This window comes from Gouania willdenowi, chromosome 14 (assembly GCF_900634775.1).
Source record: "Gouania willdenowi chromosome 14, fGouWil2.1, whole genome shotgun sequence".
Taxonomy (NCBI): Eukaryota; Metazoa; Chordata; class Actinopteri; order Blenniiformes; family Gobiesocidae; genus Gouania; species Gouania willdenowi.
The window spans coordinates 27,478,218-27,503,103 of NC_041057.1; the positions used below are offsets into that span (position 1 = coordinate 27,478,218).

The 24,886-nt window shown below is 38.5% G+C and overlaps 1 protein-coding gene across 2 annotated transcripts; it reads left to right on the plus strand.

Annotated features, from left to right (window-relative positions):
* The first annotated feature begins 1,941 nt into the window (after nucleotides 1-1,941).
* Nucleotides 1,942-19,419, plus strand: wnt11 (wingless-type MMTV integration site family, member 11). Of its 2 annotated transcripts, none has more exons than XM_028467631.1 (6): nucleotides 1,942-2,063; nucleotides 7,257-7,466; nucleotides 9,780-10,024; nucleotides 12,453-12,730; nucleotides 12,829-13,121; nucleotides 18,463-19,419. In XM_028467631.1, exons 2-6 carry the CDS (start codon nucleotides 7,384-7,386, stop codon nucleotides 18,635-18,637), a joined length of 1,074 nt encoding a protein of 357 aa, XP_028323432.1. In that variant the 5' UTR covers nucleotides 1,942-2,063; nucleotides 7,257-7,383; the 3' UTR covers nucleotides 18,638-19,419. The 2 variants fall into 2 exon arrangements, with proteins under 2 accessions (XP_028323432.1, XP_028323431.1); XM_028467630.1 differs by lacking the exon at nucleotides 1,942-2,063 and adding an exon at nucleotides 5,564-5,822.
* Nucleotides 19,420-24,886: the final 5,467 nt, after the last annotated feature.

Here is a 24,886-nt window from a genome sequence, read left to right on the forward strand (position 1 = left end):
AACACCTGTTATTAATTGCTTTCTGAAGCTGGGTTGTAGGAGTTATTCAGACAGTGTACTTTGATTTAGACTTGCTTTTATTTATTTGGTTTTACATTTTGTTTCGATATAGAATCTTTGCCGAGTCGCAAACACAAACTAAAATAATGGATTAATCAAACATTTTGTAATAAGTAGGGGTGGGACGACACAGATACTTCATGATATGATATGATGGATGTAAATGGGCTCACGATACAGATGCAATGTTTTTGGCAAGGGAAAAAAAAAAAAAAAATGCAAATACAAATATTTAAAATGAAAATAAACTAACAATTTGGTGTGTAGCAGATTTTGTGTTTTTTTTTTTTTTTTTTAAAAAAAACCATAACCTGACAAGAGCACTCGTATCCTCAATGATACATCTTGTACCTTGTACAACTGCCCCCTTTAATGATAAAGCTGCAGAAGTTGGAAAAGATTCCATTTCGGTCCAGTAAACCTTGCTGGTTCGTCAGCACAGTTTGGCTGTTTTTCATTGGCTAAAACCATTTTACTTCGATGGTGTGATTATTTGGTCTTTTTCCTCTATGTGTTGACCTGCAATTACTGAAATGGAGACTATAATGAGGCCTTTCTTTCACATCTATCCATTGTTTTTGAACTGGGAGAATAAACTGGGGTGTCTGGCTAAAACCTAAACTCCCTCTTTGAGTGCACATTGGTTCAAACCTTCAGCTTTCCTGCTGTGAACCAGCGCTGATACTTGGGGCTTATGTTCTATAAATGTAAAGGTATTTAAAGGTTTGAGCTCATCTGTGAACCAGAGCTTTGGAAGTGTGGGGTTTAGGGCCTCATACATTCCTCATGTGTGAGCATTGTTAGGAGTGATCCTGATTGTGTCTGTAATGAACTGCTGACCTGTCCAGGGTGTACCCTGCCTCGCTCTCTGATCAATGCAGAGCTATAGGTGACGGATGGGTGAGGAAGTTGATCATTACCATTGTGGACACAAAGCTCCAAATCATTTGACCTCTGACTCTGTGAGTGGAGTGTGGATCCTCATGAACAACGCATCTCCATAAAACAAGCAGAACAGGACACCTCCATAGCTAAGTCTTGCTGATATCCTGCTGCTTGTGCACTGATGTCAGACTTTGGGCAGTGTAATCATGTCCATACACAGGGTTTACTGCATTTTGGAGGAAAGACAAAGGGATTAAGTAGGTTTTACTTCAAGGTTTCCAACCAGGGAAATTTGTCAGCCTGTGTTTAGAATCCAGATTTTCCTTACACTATGAACAAGTAACGTTTGGTTTGAATTATTCTGATGTCAGCTTGTTGATTGTACTCTTAAATAACACTTCATTTTTCCTACTGCACTCTTTGTAGCAGTAAGTAATACGTGAGGAATTCAGCTTGTGTTTCCTTCTCTCTGATGTACACAACATCATCTGAACAAGAGACAGGGAGTAGTCTTTGTGACTTTCTCTGAGATTTATTTGGGTCTCCTGTCAGACTGTGCCCAGCTCATTTGTGGCTCCATGCACAGACATCCAGTGTTTATTTGCTCCAAAGTGTTTTCACAGAGCGGGCACACCACTCTGAATGCCTTGTGCGCTGGTTTTTTGTAGTCGTGAAAGAAAAACTGACTTTGATGATTTCAAATGATGCTCAGCTGGTGCTGTCACGCCTCTGCCAACCATAGTCTAAAGCAGTGGACTGGTAGGAACCAGATGTGTCTGTCATTGGTGTTTAGAGGCCATGCAACACTCACATCCCTCTGTCACTCTCAGGCTTTTGTGTTTATCCGGGCACATCTCTCTAAATGATCAGATTGTGCCAGACTGGTGAGGTCATCCACCCCCACCCATAACACCTTTTCCCTCCTCTGTAACACCTCCTCCGTGACATTACACTCGATAAACAGCCTGGACACAGAACCCGCATGAACTATTGTCTCTTCAGAAAAACTACAAAGTTGGCGGATCTTAAACTCAATAGGGACAAACCAAGAACTTGCTGGATTTGAAGCAGCAAACAAGAATATTAAGGTTGGAGGTTTCGTATCGTCTTTTTGAAAGGTAGGAATACTTGACTTTTAATCTGAAATTATTGACACCAAAAAATAAACAGTTTATGATTGAATCAAGTGGTGGGTTGTCGGATCAAACAAGACCATATCACGCGCTTTGATTGATGGAATGCATTTTTACATACATTAGAAAGTAACTGATAGTTATTGTCTTTTATAAATGACCTTTGCCATTGTTTTTTCATAGTATTTTGAGCTAAATGTCATACAAAGAGTTCTTGGATTTGAAAGTAAGAGAATGGGGGTACTTGAGCCAAATAATTTTGAGAACCACTGGTTTAGATCAATAGTCTTTATTTAGATTGGGATTTTATTTGCTTTTAATCATACATGGGATCCATAAAAACATGCCTTAAGGTCTTCAGAATCAGCATGTGTGGAAGCCTTTGTCTAAAATAAGACCATATATACACGTATGAGGCCAAAGAGGAAAATAACAAGTTGCTCAATGACTTATTCTTCCTTCAGTATTTTTCCAGAACACTGGTGGTTTTTGTGCTGAAATAAGTGTGAGTTTTAGTAAAATTGATTTTATTGTCAATGCACAGTACATACAATACAATCATTATTATGGGGATGCAGTGGAAAAATACTTGTTTTGAATGTTTTCCTTCATTTAAATGAGTTACTTTCTGTGATGAAACTGTAATATATTATCCTACTGATATTGAATTAACAGATTTGTTCATTCACCAAATTATAGGAAAGGCTGAGCTGTGATGTTAAGGTTTGATTTTTAGTGTCTGACAGTGGCAGTAACTTCAAAAACACACTTAAGCTGGGGAGTGTGTGCTCTGAAAGACCACATGAGGTGTTCAAAAGTGGCACCCATCTGTCGCTTCATAGGCCGTCACCATCAAAGCACAATAGATCTGTGCTAAACAAATGGTGTCCAAAAAGACGTGAGTCCAGTCTCGTGTGTTTGGACCAAACTCTTTGTTTTTGTGGTTTTGATCCCAGCTGTGAGCAGGAGAATGATGGGATTTTCACCTGGTTAACATTAAGCTGTCACTGTCTCCTTCACGTCGGACACTGACCTCATTTTTACTCACTGAATTCAATTGATAATGTTTTTTTGTGAATCACTCAAATAGTTAAAAATCACAAGGTTTTTTTTTTCCTTCTTTTAAGTCCTTTAAAGTGTTGTATTTGTGTTGGCTTTGGTCTTTCATGAAAAAATTCAAACCAAACTTTAAAAAAATTGTGAAAACTCGAATACTAATAATAAACTTTTTAAGTCAGAAAACTTCCCTCAGACACAGACCCCAGTGAAATATAAAACCATTTTAATCACGTCATCTTATTTCTTAATTTGCTTATCAATAATTATGTTTGAAAAAAGTAATATGTTTCAGATTTAGCAAAATTCTTTTAATTGTTCTCAATTCTAAATGATTTTTTACTTGCAGAAATTTGCAGCACCTTTTTAAAACCACATCTGTCTACAACAGTGCATTTTGTCGATTTTGTAAAAACGAAATTATAAGTACAGTAAATATTCAAGCTCATTTCCCACTAATCACACAGTGTCTAAAGCAGATAGCCGTGACACTGCAGCTGTAACAATATCATGGTGAAGCTCCTTGATGGAGATGGTGATCTCCTACACACAGATCATCTCCACGGGCTCTTCCATCACCATGAACTCCAGGGCCTCTCTTTGTGTCCCTCTCCATCTACCCATAGCTGTTTCCTCACAACAGATTGGAGCCGACTTGTAAAGATGTTGATTCTGAGCTCAGAATTTGAAAGTCTGTGTGTAAACATCAGTCTCTCTGGTTGGAATCGATCCGGTTTGGAAGAGGTACAGTAAATCTCTTCTAAACGCTTCGACCTCCCAGCTTCAAACACTTGTCATTCATGACATTTAGCATCACAGCGCGATCCTGTTGAAGTGAAGAGAACACATGAAACAGACCTCAGCTGCTGCATCAGTCACAAAGGTCAAGGTCACAGGGTCTCAGGGACAACTTTACATTAGGGCAGCAAATCACATACACGGTGCTAAATATTAAAGGAAATCAACCAGTGAAGGAAATTTTGACACTTTTTTAAAAACACCAAACATTGTTGTCAGTGTGTGTGTCGTGTCACATTGTTACAATTTATAACTGTTTTGTAGCATCCACATTGATACATTTAAGATGCATCTTAGAGCTGTGATTCTCAAATGTGGGTACGCGATGACACTACAGGGGATATTTGAGAGAAAGTGGAAAATTAACAAAAAAAAACATTAAAATATTTTTGTTTTATAATCATAATAATGATGATGGAAATGATCTTGATTAGAACATGAACTAAAAATGTCAGGTCCACACCAGGTGGGAGATCGCGAAAAAAAAACCTATTCAGGAGGCACAAACTACTGTTTCATTCTACTTATTTACAATGGGATTCTTTACATTGTTATAACTCATCATTCCATCATTATGCTCTATAGTTGTTTTTTCATACAATTCTGAACAAAATGTAGTTGAACAAAGAGGGTACTTGGATTCAGAAATAAGACCATCATTGTTGCTTTAGAGCATCATTTACTTCTCAAATGGATCAGGTTTTTATATTTAGATTTCAGTGGAAAATTGCATTTCAGTTTGAGAAACAAAGGCCTGTCAGTGAAATTAAACGTGAGTTTACTATGTTTCTTTCCAGAGAGACATATTTAACATTCTATCCTCCTGTTCATGGGAACATCTGATAAACAACGATGATAAAATACATGAAATAATGATTCCAACAATTAAATGTTCCGTTTATGAATCAATGATAGTTGTTCAGGTTTCTTCATCAAGTTAGTTTTTCTTTTGTTGAGTTTAAGGCCGATATGTGACTGCCTGAAACAGAATAAAGGTTAAGTATTGAAGCGTTCCATAGTTTGTTTGTTCTACAGCAGTGGTTCCCAAACTGGGGTACGTGTACCAGTAGGGGTACACAGAAACATTTGTCAGTTTATTTTTTTAACATTATAGATTCTTTTACATGCTCACAGACTTTTTTCCTCATCCATCAATAATTTGTGGCACAACTCTTTAAAATACTCAACCTTTGTAGTATTTTTTAGGCGTATCATGAAGTTGAACACCACCCTATAATTAATTTATTTTTATTTTTTACATTTGTTTTCTTCTAATTTTCAGAGAACAGAAATAAGTACATTTCTAACACATTTGCCAGTCAATCATATATAGTCACACTACAGAGAAATAAGTGGGAAAATCATCTGTTCTTTTTTGAGATATTTTGACAAATATTTATTTGGTTTTAACTCTGGACTGACTCAGCAGGAGATTTCTAAAATCCATAGGGAAAAACATATTTGAAGAACTAAAATCCCTCCTTTCCCTGTGCTGATAGAGATGTGTGTGCACCCCTGGGGGATTGTGGGTGCTGCTGTGATGTCCTGGCTCAGGCCCTGCCAGGGGCCTCCTTTCTTATGCTAATGCAGGTGTGACATCAGCAGTGAGATCAAACAGGGCTGGCTACATATGAGCGGGGTCTGTCCCTCTCTCACACATACACACACACACACACACTCCGCTCCAGGCTGTCTCTCCCTCACACACATACACGGACCCACAGCCGCACCATGCGTACCTGTCCGGATCTATCCCGCTGCCTCTACACCGTGCTGGATTTTACCAAGCGGCTCTCACAGCCTGTGTGACGGGATTTTGGGGAAAGTTTCAAGGACTTTTCTTTTGATTTTCATTTTACGCTTCTCTCTGACCTGCTCCAACAAACTGAGGTGAGCCGCTGTGCGCGCTGCCGTGCGTAAAAGTTTGGCACTGGAGCGGATGGGGAGGATGGGCGCTTTGTTCTTTGGCTTTACACTGGGGGAATATGTGCGTGTGCAGTTACACTGTTATATTTAGTTACACTGTTATATTAAGTTGCTCTGTTATATTAAGTTGCTCTGTTATATTAAGTTACACTGTTATATTAAGTTGCTCTGTTACACAGTTATATTAAGAATACACAAAGCAGTTAAAAAATATTTTAAGCGCAACATTTAATTTAAAAAGACATAAAACTTCATCAATTGAGAAAAATCACCAAGTTTAATTTATCATAAATATTAAAAGCATTATTTGTGTCCTTCTGTAAAACAATTAGGCTATAGGTCAGCGCGGTGCGTCATTCCACAGTGCGCCGCGCTTATCTTTACGCGTGTGATGCCATTTAGGTTTTATCTGCAAACAGTGGCTGCCATTAGGGCCACTTTAACCAAACGCTAACAGTAAAAGTGTTAGTAAGTCAAATTTGATCCTAAGTGGTGCAAAAGGCCTTTTAACGAGGCTGCTCAGGGTTTGTAAAGTAGGTGATTATAAAGAGTCATTCTTCGCTGTAACACAATGAGTTGGCATTTGAATAGTGATCCTTAAAAGTTTTCCTAATTCAGCTCCATTATTCCCAGCTACCTGCAGCGTTCAAAGAGGCTCTTTATCAGGCATCAGATTAAAGTGCTGCTGCTGATGATTCTGCTCCAATCAGACTCTTCATCTGTGCTGCTGTCAGCCTTATCTCAGATTCTTAGCATTTTTTTACACACACAGCAGAGAGCAGTGGGTGAGGGGCAAATTAGTCCTATTAATGAACATTTGGGAGGATTTATTTCCTTTTTTTTTTTTTAATTAGTTTGATAGAAAATGTCCAGGCTCTTCAATGTTAAGAAAAAAGTCAATGCATGATCAATAATGATAAATCTGAAGTCTTGAGATCCAGATCGTGTGTGTGTGTGTGTGTGTGTGTGTGTGTGTGTGTGTGTGTGTGTCCAATGAGTGTATTGTGATGAGTTACCAGTTTTGTTGTGAGTTCATAAACCCGCAGAAACAGAATCAAAGTCTGGAAAATGTTTCCGTGCTTGGTTTCTAGTGTTTGCATATTTTGAGAAGTAGGCGTAAATGTTGTAATGTTCATATTTTTTGGTTAAAAAAAGAATTTTTTTTTTTTTTTACACTTGTCATTTTTTCCCCCTTCAACAAAGATAAAAGAAAAGACAGATATTTCTCCCAGAGCTTTATTAAATTTGTATAATAAGTGAGATCTTTTCAAGGATATTAATTTTCCATGAAAAGAAAAGTTTTGTAGTCATAATTTAAAAGATAGAAGTTGTCTGAAACGGTTCCCAGCATCCTTCTGCAGCAAAACAGTCACTGCCAGTATTTCTGATTTATCGCAGGATTTAAAAAACAAAAAAAGAGAGAGAGAGACCGTGCCATGAGAGCTGACCTCTGCGTCTGAGCCCAGAAGCAAGGCAGCCCCCTTTGTGTTTGCATCCTGTGTGAAGAGCGGCCGGCTGTCCAACCATGAGGAGCTGCTCGCATGTCTTGCCCGTCAGTGTGCTCGTAGCCCTGCTGTTGTCTCAGCTCTGCTCTGGCATCAAATGGCTGTAAGTATCCCTGGGGCCAAACCCTGCATTCACCTTTCCTTTACTCTGCTTTACATCCGCATGATGTCAAAACACACGATGTCATCAAGTTATGTGATAGTGTGTGTGAGCAGAGCTGCTTCTTTTGTGGAGGCGAGTGCCTTTGGCAGCTTTCAAAAGAGGCTGACATTCCTCTAGTGTGTGTGTGTGTGTGTGTGTGTGTGTGTGTGAGAGAGATAGTTAACCCTGTTCATCGTCCCTGCTCCTTTGTTTCAATCCACCAAATTTTTTACATTCAATTTTGTCCTACTGCGTCTTAGCCTTGCACATGAAACTGGACGGATGAAGACAAAAGTAAATAAAATGGAGATGATGAGGCGTCATCTCTGTCTTCTCTCTGTGTATAGTCTCGTTCGCCCACAAATCATGAAAATAGTGAACTGCGGGAAGAAGTTGCAACACAGAGTGGCAGTGGCTCATCTGATTGGATGTGCTGAGCACCACCATGATTTCATGGTCAAGTAGGAGAAAAAAAACAATAGTTATCGTAATTATCATGGAAAGTCTATCGTCGTCTTCAGTTTGCAAAATGTACGAAAGAGGACGAGGGCCAATTTTGATGGAGAAAATAATTTTGGCCAAATCAAGAATAAAAGTCGAAATGTCAAGATTAAAGATGACATTTTGAGAATAAAGTTTAAATATAATGTTGTGATTAAAGTTCAAAAGACGAGATTAAAGTCAAAATTTTGAAACTGGCCCTAATCTGTTTCCGTACAGCGCCACAGACGGGAATGACACTAGTAGCAGCTGTTGGTACCGGAGCCTAAATGTCAGTCTTTAAAGACGAGGACGGTGCCTGGCCAGTTTTGTTTTTCTTTATTCTTGATTTGCCTAAAATAATTTCCTCCATCAAACTTTGGCTGAATCGCCTACCGAAAAAATGCTTTATGCCTGAGTCTGAAGATTATAACTGACGCACTTCCCTCTGGTTTTGTGTGTCATTTTATCGTCTGTAGCATTTGTTTGACCTAACGTCATTTGCCATTAATTTCCTTATTAATCAATCAATAAATAACTTGTTCTGTAAGTTGTCAGAAACCAATGAATTATCTCACCCACTCTTTCAGACGAATACGAAACACATGTGCTCATAAACACCTGCGAGGGCCCGGTTACCAAGGGCCGACAGTCACAGCTTATCATTGGGCACAGAGCTCGGCCCCCTCGGGGCCCCCTAATGTAAAACAGGCCCAGGTCCCTCATGCTGTTCTCACAGAATCCCAACAGAGAGCACAAGACCAAAGGGGAACCATCAGATCTGACCTGTACCGCCTGTTGTTTCTCTCTGAGGCTAATCTTCGTTGATAAAATCGTGAGCTTGTTCTAATGCGCTGAACACAGATGAGTTATGTCAAGCTGAGACCACGCAAGACAAAGTTTCCTCAAATGGAAAACTCAAAGAGTGAAGTATCATTTCATCTGCCGGTGGAGGTCGTGGCTTACTTCCCCTCCTCTTTGGCATGTTCTAGGTTCTCCTATGTCCTTGTACAAAAGAGGAGCTCCATGCCAAGAATGTGTCACTTGTGTTTTATGAATCTATAGCTGTCCTTCTATAGGATTTCTGCTGTGATCAAATGTATTTTTACTGCGTTGCCTGAAGAAAGTACTGAAGCCTTATCTGTTCGGTGAAAACTTGTGCGTATGGACTTTTTCTGCAGCTTAATATCATCTGAAATGTAAACTTTGGATTTATATTAAACTGTTTTTACTAGAGCATCACACATTTCAATGTGAGTTGGGACCAGTAGTGGTTTGTAGAAAGAAAAAAAATCCTGAAAGTTTAATGGAATTATTTAATTTCTTTTCATTTAAATGCAGTGAAAGTGTTTTTTTATTTATTTATTTTTTTTTGGGGGGGGGGGGGGGGGGGGGGGGCAATGTAATGATTTGTCCAAATTCCAAATATTGAACTTTTGTATTTTTATGTTTTAGAGTGGAATAATACATGTAGTGCTGTTATGTTTGGGTTTTGCAGTGATCAAATTTCTGTCTCGGGTCTCGACCTCTAAATAGTTTTTGGAACTGCGGCTGTATAATGTATAAAGTTACTCAGATTGTATAAAGTCATGAGTATGTTTTAGTAACTTGGTGTGTCCAAAGTCCCAGCTCTCACTAAAACAGCCTCTCAATAGTATTCTAGAATACTATTGTAAATCTGTTTTCTCCTACCAGCAAAGATGATTTATTTTATATTTAACTATAGTCAGAACTGGTAATATTTCACCCATTGCATTTTGATTATTAAACCATTTGTATTTCCGTTTCTCTCAGAGCTCTATCACACACACCCTCGTCTCTATACGTCAACCAGACCCAGCACTGTAAGATGCTGCCCGGCATGGTTTCCTCTCAAGCCCAACTGTGTCGCAGCAATCTGGAGCTCATGCAAACCATCATCCAGGCGGCCCGAGAAGTCAAGAAGACGTGTCAGAAGACCTTTGGCGACATGCGCTGGAACTGTTCAACCATCGACATCCCGCCAGATGCCACAAAGTATCCACCAGACTTGGACCGGGGTATGATCGTATTCCTCCTTGGACTGCTGTGGGAATGTGTTGAAAATATGAATCGGCCAGTAGTTTTTCAACGTCCTATGAAGAATATGCATGATGTTCCACTTATTTCAGCTAAGCTTTTAGTTTCAAGTTTGAAAGCTCTCAGTTTACAGCAGGATATTGTTTTTTCATGAGCCAAGAAATATATAATAAAAATGATGCTATCTTACAAATGCATTTAAAATCAACATAAAAAGAACAACTGGAAAATTTTAGGTTTTTTATTTAGATTGATCCTTTGAATTTTTAAAAAAATTCCCTACAGGATTCCCCAAAACAGTGTTTTCTTTTTTTCCCCCACAAAAACTTCCACGTCAAAAGATATAATAAAATATTTCTGTTTTCAACATGACATCTTTCTACTCTGCTAAAAAAACTATACTAGTATATCATCCGTGTGTGGCCCTGACTCCAGACTTAAACTGTCATTAGGAACAACCCCCTCTCTGTCTGTACGTCAGTATTTTACAGTAAATGGTTTATCTTCTAAGTGTGCAGTATTTCCAGACTGCAGACTCATTCTGCCAGAAAAAGCCCTTCGATCGTTCAGGGACGATTGTATGGAGCAATGAATGGGGTCAGGGGGATGGGAATGGTCAAGAAGGATATTGCTGCCATTTACTGTACAAAAAAAGGAAACGTCTCATCTTTACCCGAGGAAGGCTTTGATATAACCAGGCCACATACATACCTGATTTCTTCCCTTACTTCAAATTACACCCCAATTTTAAACATATGTGCAGATCATCACCAATTACATCAGTGCTCAGGTTGCCCTGCTGCTGATTTTTCAGCGTTGGTTTTTGTGTTTCTTTCTGTCCAAATCTGAGCCCGATACAGGAAGGTGGATGACAGCTGTGGGCTAATAATACAGAAATAGTGAACACAATTAGAACATAATGAGTTCTTGTTTATTTAAGGAACAGATTTTTATGACTAAAAACCCAATACAGATATATGTAAACTTTGACAGGCCAGTTTTAACTTAAGCATAAAGTTGATTGGGAATGCAGTCTGCTTAGTCTTTAGGAGTAGTTTTTCTACTAATTGAACTTTAACTCTGTTGGCTAAAGTTCCATAAAATGATTGCAAAGTTGTTCCAAATGCTCAAATATCAAAATTAATCACAAACCTTTCATCGATTGAAAGTCCAGCACCAGTTTGGCTGGGTATTGGCTGGTTTTGCGTTCAAAGCAAATCTAATCAGAGCACTTCTTAAGCACAGCTGTAACATCTGCATTATTAAAACTCTTAACAGATAGTATACAGAGGATTTATATAGGGTCTGTCCGCAATTTTAGGTCGTAAAATCAAGGTTTCAAGACTTGAACTCCAGTGAGAGATCTAAAAGCTCTGCAAGTTCAAAGCTTTTTTCTCCAGGCAGCTTGTGTGAGTTATCTGAAACCGTTCCCACTGTAAGAATCACTGTGAACGTGATGGAGGACAGTCCCAATCACATTATTTCTTTAAAAAATAAACAAACAGGAAGAGCACAATATTTCTTCCTTGATTGACCATTTGGCCACCCATAACCACCTTTCCAGTAACAGATATAGTCAGGGGTGGACTGGGACCAAAATTCATTATTATCAGCGACACCACGTAGAAGCTGTTATTAAGTCAGTGATGCTCAACATGTTGCTCTTTATGTCTTACATTTAAGAATTATGACCCCAGAAAACCTTAAAAGGGGGAAACTTTAACCCCTTTTACCTTTTTCCTTTGGCCGTTTTGCAACTTCCTTTGTCCCATTTTTGCCCTTTTTCAAAACTTTTTTCAGACGTTAGCCATCGCCAATAAATATTGTTTTTTTTCCCCCTATTTTTGTCACACTTTTATCCAATTTTTGTCCTTTCTTAAATTTTCTTGGCCACTTTTCATCCAAATAAGCAACCTTTTGCCCAATAAATACTAATACTAATAAAACTTGTTTGCTTTTTTCCTTACATTTTTCTGGTTTTTGTTCTACATTTTTGCCTCTGTTCACCATTGTTTGCCACATTTTGCCCATTTAAGCTACACTTGGCCAATACATGCCACCTGGTTCCTCTTTATTTGCCCATTTTTTAGCCACTCTTGACTGCTTTTGGCCAATTTTAGTCACTTTTTACTCTTTTCTTGCCAGGTTTTTTGCCACTGTTGGATCATTTCCGGGCACCTGTTACAGTGTCTGCCTTCACTCGCTCATCAAACAAATGTAACGTAGTGAACTGAACCAGCCAACTTTGGGTCAACGGCCCACCGGGACAGTGCTCGGTATGCCAGATGGCCAGTCCAAACCCTGGATATAGTTTCCCTTTTGAGGCACAACTCTGCTGTTGTACTCCAGCAATATATATTGTGTGTATTTCCCAATGGGATAAAGGTTTGTTCTGTCTGTTTGTATCAGGAACAAGAGAGTCTGCTTTTGTTTACGCGCTCTCTGCGGCGACCATCAGTCACACCATAGCCCGAGCGTGCACCACCGGGGATCTGCGTCTGTGCTCCTGTGGGCCCATCCCTGCTGAGATTCCACAGCCGGGTTATCGCTGGGGGGGCTGTGCTGACAACCTTCACTATGGTCTGATCATGGGCTCCAAATTCAATGATGCTCCGATGAAGATGAAGCGCTCTGGTTCTCATGCCAATAAACTGATGCACCTACACAACAGTGAAGTTGGCAGACAGGTACGGAGAAGTTTTATTATTATTTTCAAAGGACTTGTTCTGGATTTATAGACACTCAAGCAGCTTAAACTCAACATATCCACTTTCCTTGTATCTAGGTCTTGAAAGAGGCGCTGGTGAAGAAGTGTAAATGCCATGGTGTGTCCGGATCCTGCTCTATACGGACTTGCTGGAGAGGCCTCCAAGATCTACGAGAGATTGCCATGGATCTGAAGACAAAGTACCTCTCGGCCACCAAAGTGGTTCACAGGCCAATGGGGACACGCAAACAGCTGGTACCCAAAGACATTGACATCCGGCCGGTGAGGGAGAACGAGCTCGTCTACCTGCAGAGCTCTCCGGATTTCTGTTCCAAGAATGAAAAGCACGGCTCTGTGGGAACCCAGGACAGGTAGGACATGTGTGTGGAAGAGTGCGTGTGAATGAAAGAGGTTTAGCTGTGTGGATAGTTCCTTTGTCTGGGGTTGCAGTTGTAGCCTGACTCACATTGACAAAGAGGAAATGAGCAATAGTGAGCGTCTGCTCATCCAGGATGTTTACTCTGCTGAAGTGCCGTCCGGCCTGGTGGCATGGTTTACTCTGCAGAGCTCACTGATAACGTGCACCACCGGCCCCTGAGAGCGCCTCGTCTGTGGCTTGTCTGAGCATGTGCCAGTGAAAAGGCCACCATGATTGCAGCCTTTGTCCTGCTATCTGAAACTATTAGCAATGCAGTTATTCTGGGGTTTGAGTGCACTCTAACTGATGCTGACTGGAGAGAGGAACACTGACGGGAAAATAGTAAAAGGTCCATCAAAGATAAAGACAATTTAGCTTTGTTGAGTTTGAGTGCTATAATGGGATGGTAGGTTGCTGTGAGACAGACTGATTTACACTAAATAAGACAAAATGTTGCTATGGCTTCAAGACAGGTTTTCACATTCGATGCAGAACTGTAATGTACGGAAGAGGATTAGGGACAATTTTGATGGAGAAAATAATTTTGAGCAAATCAAGAATAAAGTACAAATGTTCATATTAAAGTTGAAATTTTTGAAAATAAAGTTGATATATATGACATCAGTCTCCATCAAAACTGGCCCTCATCTGTTTCCGTAGCTCCTCCATAGCCACAGGTTTTTCCTTCTGAACAGATTAAGTTTTTGGCAATATCTCTTGAAAGTCCTTAAAGAGATTACAACGCTGTGTTCATGAGCATTTTGCAGACAGCCATGATCTGCTGTTTGTTGTCATACGGTAAATTGGCCCTGGTCTGCTTCCGTAGATGTGACTTCATTAGCAGACCTTCCTCTTTTATCACAATGTTGTATTTCAAGTTCTACTTTTGAAATTTTGACTTGAATCTCGTTTTTCGACCTTAATTATGTTTTGATTTTATTCTCGAAATTTCAATTTTGATCTTAACATTTTGACTTTATTCTTGATTTGCCCAAAATTATTTTCGCCATCAAAATTGTCCTTAATCCTCTTCTGTAGTAATGCATTTACAGCCATTTCTCAATTTATTTATTTTTTGATGGAAAACAGAATCAATTGTGACAAAATGGAAGAAATACCTCCAGTGATAAGCCTAGGCATAGTTTTCATGATTTTCCAAGTAAAACGGTCTGTGCTTACTGTATCTAGTGCTAGAACACATTTAGGTTTGAGCAGAAATAGAAAGGCTACTACTGAAGCACAGCGTGGCTTCTTATAAATGTGCTACGGTACAGGTGGCATCATGTGAGCCTCAGTCTAGATAAACACTATGTGATCCATGTCCAGGACACCCACTTGTGCCCGTCCCTCTGCAGGCCTGATAAGCAGCAGCCACACAGTCTGCACCAGTAGTGCCTCCGCTGAGTCACGAGGCGTCCGTTCTGCTGTCGGAGACACAAGATGCTAATGTTTGTGACCAAACTAGTGATTGTTTCTATATGCATCAAAACACTTGCTCAGATTATGGTGGAATTTAACGTGTCCACCCTGATGTGGGCAATGCACTTACAGCCTACAATTTCCCATTTCAACAATTTCCATTTTTTTTTTGTTTCCATTTCATCGACTTCCCCTAAATCATGCCAAAAATGCTTATATAATTAATTAATTTAACTATTGTTATTAATTAATTCAAAAATTAATTAATTTCTATACTGCAGCAGTGGGCCGAAGGCAGGCGCTGAAATCACATGAGATTTTTTTCATTAACTTGCTGAAGCTCGACACTAGTCCTTCCGTTTCTCGTCAAAAAACAAAAAAGAAAAGGAAAGTGTGATATTGTCCCAAAGCGTGTCAGTGAAGGTTTAGTTCATGTTTTTCAGCTATTGCCATTCCAGGAGGTGAATTCTATATTTTCATGTCATATTACCTCATATTTTGAATGAGAATTGACATTTATGTCTCTCTATATTCTGTGTCAAATTACAATTCATGCATTATGTTGTTTAAAAACAATTTTAAAGAATACTGAAATAAGAATAATTACAGTTGAGCCATTTTTGTTGAAAATTGGAGACCCAATGCACCTTTAATGAACAGATTACTTAACTCCTTTTTACTATTATGATGCTATGGAAATGCTTGATTTTGTGTAGAAATTAAGTGTAGTCATACATCACACAGAGATTTGTGCACATAATGGAATCTACAGCAGCATTTCCAGGAATAAGGAGGATAAGGCATTACAAAGCTGATGAAATAATGGTAATTGTTTATCAATGATATAATTTGCCTTTGTAATATTTCTTTTAAATATTGAGTTATTATTGAAACTATAAGTGATTAGTGAGACAATAATGTGCAATACAAAACACATAGGGCAGGGCAGCACCCCAGATATTTTCTCAAATGAATAACCCCCCCCATTTTGAATGAAATTCTGATCTGCAATTACGTATTAATTTTTAAGAGTAAGTTTTCTTATAATTTTTAATGTTTTGTCTCAATCTGGAAGCACACATTTCTCAGAAATGTAAGAATTAAAATTGTGGGTTTAAGTATGTGTCCATCTAAATCAGGGGTGTCAAACTCATTTTAGTTCAGGGGCCAAATACGGAGCAGTTTGATCTCAAATGGTCCACAGATTTTATGCTGGAAAAATGATTAATTTCAACATTATTGTGCCCAAGTTTACACTTCTACATATACATATAATACAAAATATGTAAGAAACCAACATTATCCAGTATCCAACGGGTAATCTCTTTACATTTCCTTTGTTTCCTATTTCTATTTAATTAAGCAAAATGTTATGTAATAATTTGAGGAAAATTAAAAAAATTTTCAACAGCAAAATTAAAAAAGTAACATAGAAAAATGACTGCAATCATGTGATATAATCACAGTGAAAACGATGAGCCACTGCAAATATTGTTTAGGTTCATTTACACAATGATTTACATTTGTCTGTCAATTTAGCTTTTTCTTGCAGGCCGGTTATGGCCCCCTGGCCTTGAGTTTGACACACATGGTCCAAAGCCCTGTTTCTCAAATAGTGGGCACTATAGGGGGTACTTGACAAAATAGACTGAATATTAATAATAAAAAGAACAGACTAACAACAACAAAATACACAAAATGACACCAAAAACACACGCACTAGGAGAGAAAGGTAGTTACGAGCAACACAAAACGACAACAAAGACACACTAAATAAGATGAAAACACACAAGATCAATACAAAATACACAAAAATAACAGAGAAACAAACAAAACGACATAAGAAACCAAAATACATCAAAAACACACAGAATCATTTCAACAAACAAAAAAAATGACAACAAACAAATATAGAGAAAACATTTACTGAATAATAAAAAGAACGTTCAACAAAATGCACAATTTGACACAAAAAAAACACAAAATGATGATAGAAATGATTTTGCTAGAACATGAACTGAAAATACAAGAGTAAGTCTTGGTTCCACACCAGGAGGGAGATGATCAATAATTATAAAAACTATAGAAATAAATAAATTCAGGATGCACTAAATACTGTGTCATTCACATATTTAAAATGTGTGTTATTCCATTATTATGCTCTATAGTTGTTTTTCCTCAGAATTCTGAGCTAAATGTAGTAGTCAAACATACTTGGATTCAGAAAATAGACAAAGGGGTAACAAAAAGTTTGAGAACCACTAAAGCAATGAGGTAATGATTATTGACACAATAAGTTTAAAGATAATCCTTTGTTTGTTTGTTGTCTTGCTATCTCTACACCTTTGCCCCAGCTTCACACTTTCCGTGTCACCAGTTTAGCTGCAATCATTTCTCAGCTGATTTCTTGCTCTCCGATGGCCACTTGCTATCATCAGCTGTACGTTAGCGTTGACCATTACGCCACACCTGATGTGCACAGTGTGTCCCCCACACAAAGAGCCTGTGTCCCCCCATACAGCAGCAGAATGTGCACTGCTGTCTTTCTGCCTCAGACGTGATATAATAAGACCTTGGAATAACATATGCGTGTGGGGGTTTGTGTCTCTCCGCCTGCTCCCACAGATGTAATAAACCTGTCTAATGACTCTTGTCCCTCCTCCTTTTTCCTCGCCGTCCTCCTTCCAGCCATCAGCTCTGCAGGTCTCTCTTTCTCCCTCTCGCCCTGTGGGTCATTAACACTTCGCCATCATAAAACAAAGCAATTATGTGGAGAGGGCAGCCATAGAGAGGGAGCCTAAAGCCTGTGTATTCAGTGTGATTTATGGTAGTGCTATTCTCTGCTCATTCAAGATGCAGCAGGCTCCTAAAACCAGGGGCTCCAAAGCCCAGAGACAAGCAAACAAAAAGAAAATGGAAAAGAAAAATGTTTGGGAAAAGAAGTGCACAAAGAGCTGGAGCCCTTTTAAAGGACTATTGTAGGCTTGAAACAGGCAGTGAGAGCATGTGAAGCGTTTCCAAAGGGATCGCTAATGGAATGTGATCACCTTTGAAGCTACAAATCAGTTTTTAACCTTTTATCTTTGACATTATCATCATCATGTATCAACACAACCAGAGGTGTATAGTAACCATGTATTTGCTACCTCAGCAGTTGCCGTTGATTAGGGCGACCATTCGTCCGCTTTTACCCGGGCATGTCCTTTTTCACGTCTTATCTGAACTGTCTGGCTGGATTTTACTAACTGATCAAAATGTCTGGGTTTCCCAGGGATCTCGGAAACACGTTAATTTAAAAGACCGTAGCGTAGCTAATATTTGCTCTATCTGAGAAGTTCCATTGGTTTCTGAAAGCTTTACAGGCAATATGAACCAATATCTCACACACTTACATCACTAACTGTTCATGTTTGCTCAGGTGTATTTTTCTTTGTTTTATCATTCAACGTCTTTTCATTTACTTGAAAGTGAAATAAAGAGAACAAGGGGAAAACATTTATGGCTGTTTTGCTTCTTTTTATGCACACTTTAAAAAATACTTAACTTTTACTTGTACTTTTGATACTTGAGTATTTTTTTCTCACAAGATTACATTCAATCTGAGCTGTTTTAATACTTTTACTCAAGTGATTTTCTAATGAGGGACTTTCACTTTTACCAAAGTCTTCTTTCTTCTCCCTTCTTGGTTATTGGCGTGTTGCAACCAACTTGAATATGTGCATATCACCACCAACTGTACATGTTTTATTAAATTACTTTAAAGTCATTTTCAGTTCTTGTATTTTGTGCTTTTACTCAGTTATTTTTTTATAGGTACTTTATACACCTCTGGACACAACACAACATAGACAGAGTCTGCTTTGTGTTCCTTACAGGCAGTGCAACAGGACCTCACTGGGCAGTGACAGCTGTGACCTGATGTGCTGTGGCCGTGGCTACAACCCTTACACAGAGAAGCTGGTGGAGCGCTGCAACTGCAAGTACCACTGGTGCTGCTACGTCACCTGCAAGAAGTGCGAGCGCATCGTGGAGAGATACGTCTGCAAATGAACGCCCTGCATCTCCTTTGTGTTACCCACTCACCCGAGGCTTTCCAGATTATCCAAAGCACTACAATACAGATTCCAGCTTTTAGCATACTGCATATCTCAGGCACAAGAGGGTCATATTGCATCGCATCATTCTTTTACCATCAGGCTTCAAGCGTTTTGTTGTTTGGCTTCACGAACCAGGACATTCAGAATGTGGTGGCAGCACCATGTGGTTCACGTGAAGACCGCCGTCCTCCAGGGTGGGTCCTTGTCCTAAATCCCTTCATCTGGGATTGTAAAGGTCTACCGTAATATAGCTCTATTAAAAATCTATTGAAAACATGCTGGAGGAGACGAGAGGGATTTTCTGTTTCTCCAACTAGACAAAGACTTATGTTTGGCTTCATTCCACCGTGGGCCCTCACAGATCCACGCTCTGTTTTCAGGTTCTGTTAAAACCATCTCATCTGGCAGAAGAAGAGGATCATAAAGGGAAACTTTGGGACGTTCCACTCACAATAAAATTGTTGTGGTTGAAACATTTGGAGATGAAACAGGTGTCACATGTGGATGAGGACACTTTGCAGTCCCTGTGGATGAAGAGAAGAATTTTGTGAAATGGTGCATTATCTCTTTTCTGTCTGACTTACAGTCACTACAAATATAGTATATTTTTCAGAGCTTATGAGCTAAACTTATGGATTTTGTAAACCACTTCAGTGTGGATGTACATACTGTTATTTTGTATACGGAAATAAAGAAAGAAGTATTTATAAAATAATTAAACGATCTCTACCATCATCTTTATGTGAATACTGTATGTTATTCTGCTTTTGAAACCCTGTCCACTTTAAAATACCAGCCAAGCATAATGTATGTAATTGTAAATCAGCTCAGTCCAACCTGACAGCACTTTGGTTCAGCTTTTGTTCTACGCAAACCCTGGGAAAGTGTTTATTTGGACATTCCTCTGCCTCACAAAGGCCATTGGAAAGGGATTTTTGTCACTCACGTCACAGCATTCACATTCAGACACTCCTGTGTGTCTGAGGCCCAGACCTCCAATGGACAAACATCAGATTATAAAAGCTTTAATCCAATTTATTTCAGCTCTGCAAACCAGTCTTATTAGAGGAGAAAATGAGGCATTACCCTCTGACCAGCTTTGTGTTGGTTAAAGTGGTTCCCATGATTTTACCCTGACAGAAATAGCTGTGGACGTTGTTGAGCCCCATGCTGAGAGCTCACATGATACATGGCAGCACAGGCCGTGTGAGCTGCACGCTCACTGAAGCTGGAACACTTTCTGACCCCAGCCTGTGTAGGCTCACAGAGTGAGTGCAAAACAAGCTGGCACAGTCCAAGGGGGAAGGTTATCGACAGTCAATCAGCTTTTCCATTTCAACTAATCTTAGACCTCAAAGTCAAGGAGGAACTGATTGGCCTCATCTGTGTTTGACTCCAAGAAACTATAGAAACAACAGACAGTATGTGTGGCCACAGACAGGGTGTTGTGTGCGTGGGTTCTTCTTGAACACAGACTTGTCAGTTGACAAGTCAAGGACTCTTTGGTCATTGGAATTCCTCAGCGGGAACTTAGAAAAGAATAGGTTATGAGATCAACCTCTGCTGTCAGTCACCTGCTCACTGAGGACCCAGACCACAGCCTTAAAATACAACCAGTCACTGTCCAAACCACTGAAAGATTAGGTGTTTTTTGAAAATATATGAACACTCAATAGCCCCAGCTTCTGGGGTTCTACAAAGGCAGGGGCCAATAAAGATTGGTTTTAAAACATTCCCGTACTCGTGCATTAACAATTGTGATACTAAAAAAGTATTTGAGATTTAATTCAATATACAATATAATACAGTGATTGATATCACCTTCTACTTTAATGTCAATAAATACAAATATGGAACAATATGTAGCAGAATATCAAGACAACTACAATGAAGTAATAGTCACACTATTAGTTAATATAAAAACAAACAAACAATAAATTATAGAAATAGTGACGTTTATTACAAATGAATCAAAAAATGAAATTTTAAATAAAACAGAAAGATATTCCTGGGAAAATCCACAGATCGGCCGCTCCGTGACGTAAGCTACAATCTATTGGCTGTTGAGGGTGTCTTATAAATGAGTCAGCCAATCAGAACGTGCAGGTAGGCAGGCTGCTACTCTGGTCCGGATGAATGGAGATCGTCATTGTCCCACTTCGGCACATCAGCCCATTTACAGCTTTAATTGGTCTGTTTTTACTGTAACCATACAGGACAGACTGATACACTGTTCCATCCGTTAGCTTTTATTACTGTGCGCTTCATCAGCCTCAGAGTCCTGTGTGAGATCACTCCTGAACAAACAAAATGCAACTTTATGCTGTTTATTATTTCCTAATAAAAACTGGCTGACAGATCACCTTCAAATTTTATGCTTTTTATTCAAGTAAAGACCTTATTTTAGGCATAAAGAACAAAAACCAATAGATAATATGTATGACTTGTATGACTTCTGCATTCACTTGCTCTCACGCATGTTTTCTCCATTCAGACAGCGTCCGTGTCACTCCTGTAAACACACACTCACCCCCTCTGTTCACATCTGTCTTCATAGTGTCTCAGCAGTGCGATCTTCTAAATCAAATAGGATTTTTTTTGTCACCCTCCCAAACTCCTTTTCCCTTGTACCCCTCCCCTCACTCCAGTGTTACTGCCCTCCCTTTTTATGTTTTTCCTTCTAATAAAGTCTGGTTTATCCTTCTCTGGGGAGGGCTGGCGCAGGTCACGATTAAGCAAAGAAATAAACGTTATTTCTGCTGTCAGAGGTGTGAAGGGAAGTCAAAATAAGTTTTTGTTGCTTTTTGCCTGCGATTCAGTAAAAATGGGTGTTCAACCCACAAGTTAAGAACTTCTGTGGCATTACATATATTAACAATATAGTTAATAAGTACTCTAAGTAACTATCCTCTGTAGATCTGACAACTTTTGATAAAAATCTCCTGTTATTTGTTTTCTTTTCTTCACTCTACTGTGGTTGTTTCTCTCTCAGCTCCGTCTCAGACGCCAAACAAAGCAGCTGATTCAAAGTCTTCCTCAACCGGCGTGAGTGAAATTACTGTAATGACATCATATTGTCTGTAAAGCGCAACTTAGCTTCTTGAGACTGATATTTTTCATAAGGGCAAATTTCTGACGAAAACATGGTGACTTAAAATGCACTGGCAATACATTTGTTTGAAACTGGACATGGATTTATTAAAATCATCCTCCCTTAAAACTTAACTTTGTGTTGAAAATGTTTTTTAAGGTTTGTTTTTTAATGGTTGGAAATCCCAATCTGTAATTTGTTATCATATGCCACAGATTTAAATAAATTCCAACAGTTGAAAATGAACATTTGATGGTTCGATATTTTCTTGTAGTATTTTCAGATAATTGTGTAAATCATACACTTCATTCCTCCTGCAGCAACTTTTTGAGCAATAACAGCAGTATAGCAATTAGTCAGACGCTATATAGTAACAAAAAAATAGTTCAGTTTGCTGTTATGCTTGATCCTTTAAAAAAAAAAAGTCTATAAAAAAACATGCAATCACACACACAAAATCTTGGAGGTGTTTAATCAAATAATTCACTTCTTAAATGCGATAATTATTATCCCAAACCATCATCACTTCCTATCATGGTGTGTTGCAAAATGTAATGAATGGAAACCTGCACGTCAATATCAGATACGTCCTTTACAAGCTTTTGAAAACACAATCTATCAAATACAATATCAGGCCTTGGTTATTCCTGGAGTTTGTCACATGCCAATACAAAAAGAACAGCTCAAAGCAAAGCTTTGCATAATTTCAACACGTCTTTAAAGATTAGATAAACTTTCATTCTGACCTGCTGTCCTGTCTGATATTTGAGCGCTGGCCATCTGACCCTCTGAGCAACCATTGTTATCATTAAACCGTGCAACTATTCAGCTGACCTCCCACTAACCTCCTCTGAATTATCTTTCTTGGAATAAAGCATTTATGTGCTTCCCGACGTCAACCTGTTCCTTCTTGTCCCACTTTAATGTTGAATGTGGAGTAAAAAAAACCGACGTGAATCAACCGTCTTGATGAGGGTTTGGAAAGAAGACAGATTTAGAGTTTGTCTCATCCAGGCTGTCGACAACTTCTCCTTTCACACAATGAAAAGACAAAAGTAAAGGAGGAAAAAAGTCAGCTAATTGCTGCTGCAGTTTATGTTACTTTTCTTTTCCGTTGGTCTTTGTCAGTGTCTGAGCGTCCCCTGGGTTGGTGTGACCCCTCGCTCTGTGGGAATCGCCCAGTAATGGAGAAGGAAAAGAGCTCTTTAATGGAGAGCAGTGAAATATCGGGGTTAATGTCAGCTGGGACAATATAATGCCAATTGCCTTTGTGCAGCCCACAGTCTGGATAACTGGCAGTGAAAGAGGGAAACAAAGAATTTGGCTGGAGTGGTAAAGGCTTTCAGATGTACTGACCCGTACTGTAAATAGACTTTTGTGGACCCCATCCGACCCTCAACCCCCAGCTTTTACACAGGAGCAGCAGTTTGTGCTGTTAGAGGCCGTTTTTTTTTTTTTTTTAATGTATGTGTGTCCACGTGTGTGTGTGTGTGTGTGTGTGTGTGTGTGTGTGTGTGACCTAGGAATGTTGCTAATAGATAAGACATGGTGCAAACTAAGTACCTCATTGGATAAAGAGGAACCAATGGATGACCAGGAAACAGGTTAATACACTTTTACAGGTTATTTGTAGTTAGTTGAAAAAGTTTGTTAACCAGGTGTTGTTGTTTTTTACCCTTAACCGTATCATCCTGCTTAGAATCTTTAATATTATTAATTCATTTTTTACATAAAATTAAATTGTATTTCTTTGATGTAACTTTTTCTTCGTGCCTTTTCAGATAAAAGGCTTTTCACTAAAACCCAACAAAATCTCCCTGAAATGTGTAGAGCTTATATACTCTGGTTTAACAAAGCACTCAACCAAGAGCATGAACTGTATCTAGTGATCCTTGAAGCTTTAAGATAAAACCATATTTAGTTATGTCTTTTAAACTCCATAAATGGCCAAATGTGTAAATATCAGGAAGAGTTGGATGTAGATAATAACAGTTATGTTCTCTTTATGGTTGATGTTGAACTAACTAAACCACAAATTATCGCATCAATACTAAACATCATTATTTAAATCAACTATTTGTTACCAGAGGACTGAAGTTTACTCGTGATGTATTATAGTTTATTATATTTAGTCTCCATTGTATGGTTAAAACATTGTAAAGAATATCTAGGAAGATTCTTTACATGCATTATTTATTTTTATATTAATAATGATCTGACAAATCTCAAAAGTGAATAAAATGATAATCAAATAAGACATTGACGGTATACAGACAGCATGCAGGATTATTAAATCAATTAGTTAGTGTTCAGATATTTGTTTATTAGTTCATAAATAAAAATAATAAAAGAGTTTATCTTATTTGAAAGTCTCTTTAGTGTTAGTGTTTGATAGGGTCACTCTAATTTTTTATTTGTTTTTGACTTCAGAGGCTAAAAATATCTTATGTTTTAAAATCCAAACCTAATAAAGTAATTCTACAGTTAAAGAAAACATTACCCTTCTTTATAAAAATCAGACATACAATATTAAATATTATATGTAATATATACACAAGTACAATGTCTTTGCTTCATCTGCAACATCTACAAATAGTGTTTATGCTCAGTTTGAGAGAAACGGACTCTTGGTTAGTGGAGATGTCAGTCATTCACACTATTCTACAAGAATAAATATAGGGTGGAAACAAATATTGGTTCATGATATATCACATTTTTTTGGTGACAGTATTAAAAATCCTCATAATCAATCTCTAAAAATCTTCTCAATTTTATTTATTTATTTCATTTGACTTTTCTGTGTAATATGTTGGTGTCGGTTAACACGAGATGTAGTGTAGTGCAGCGATTCTCAACTGGTGGGTTGGGACCCAAAAGTGGGTTGAGAACCTGTACTGGATGGGTTGCGGACAACTGGTCAAAAATGAATAAATACTTAATGTCTCTTATATTGGACTTGTCTTTTATTTTGAAAGAAACTTTTTTTTTGACATGTATGCTGTGAAATGCCTTTTTCACAGGAAAATATATAGAATTATGTTTTAAAAAGACTATATATGTGTGTTTTCAACAGCTAGTTTTGAAAAACTAAATTTAGTTGGTTGAATTCTG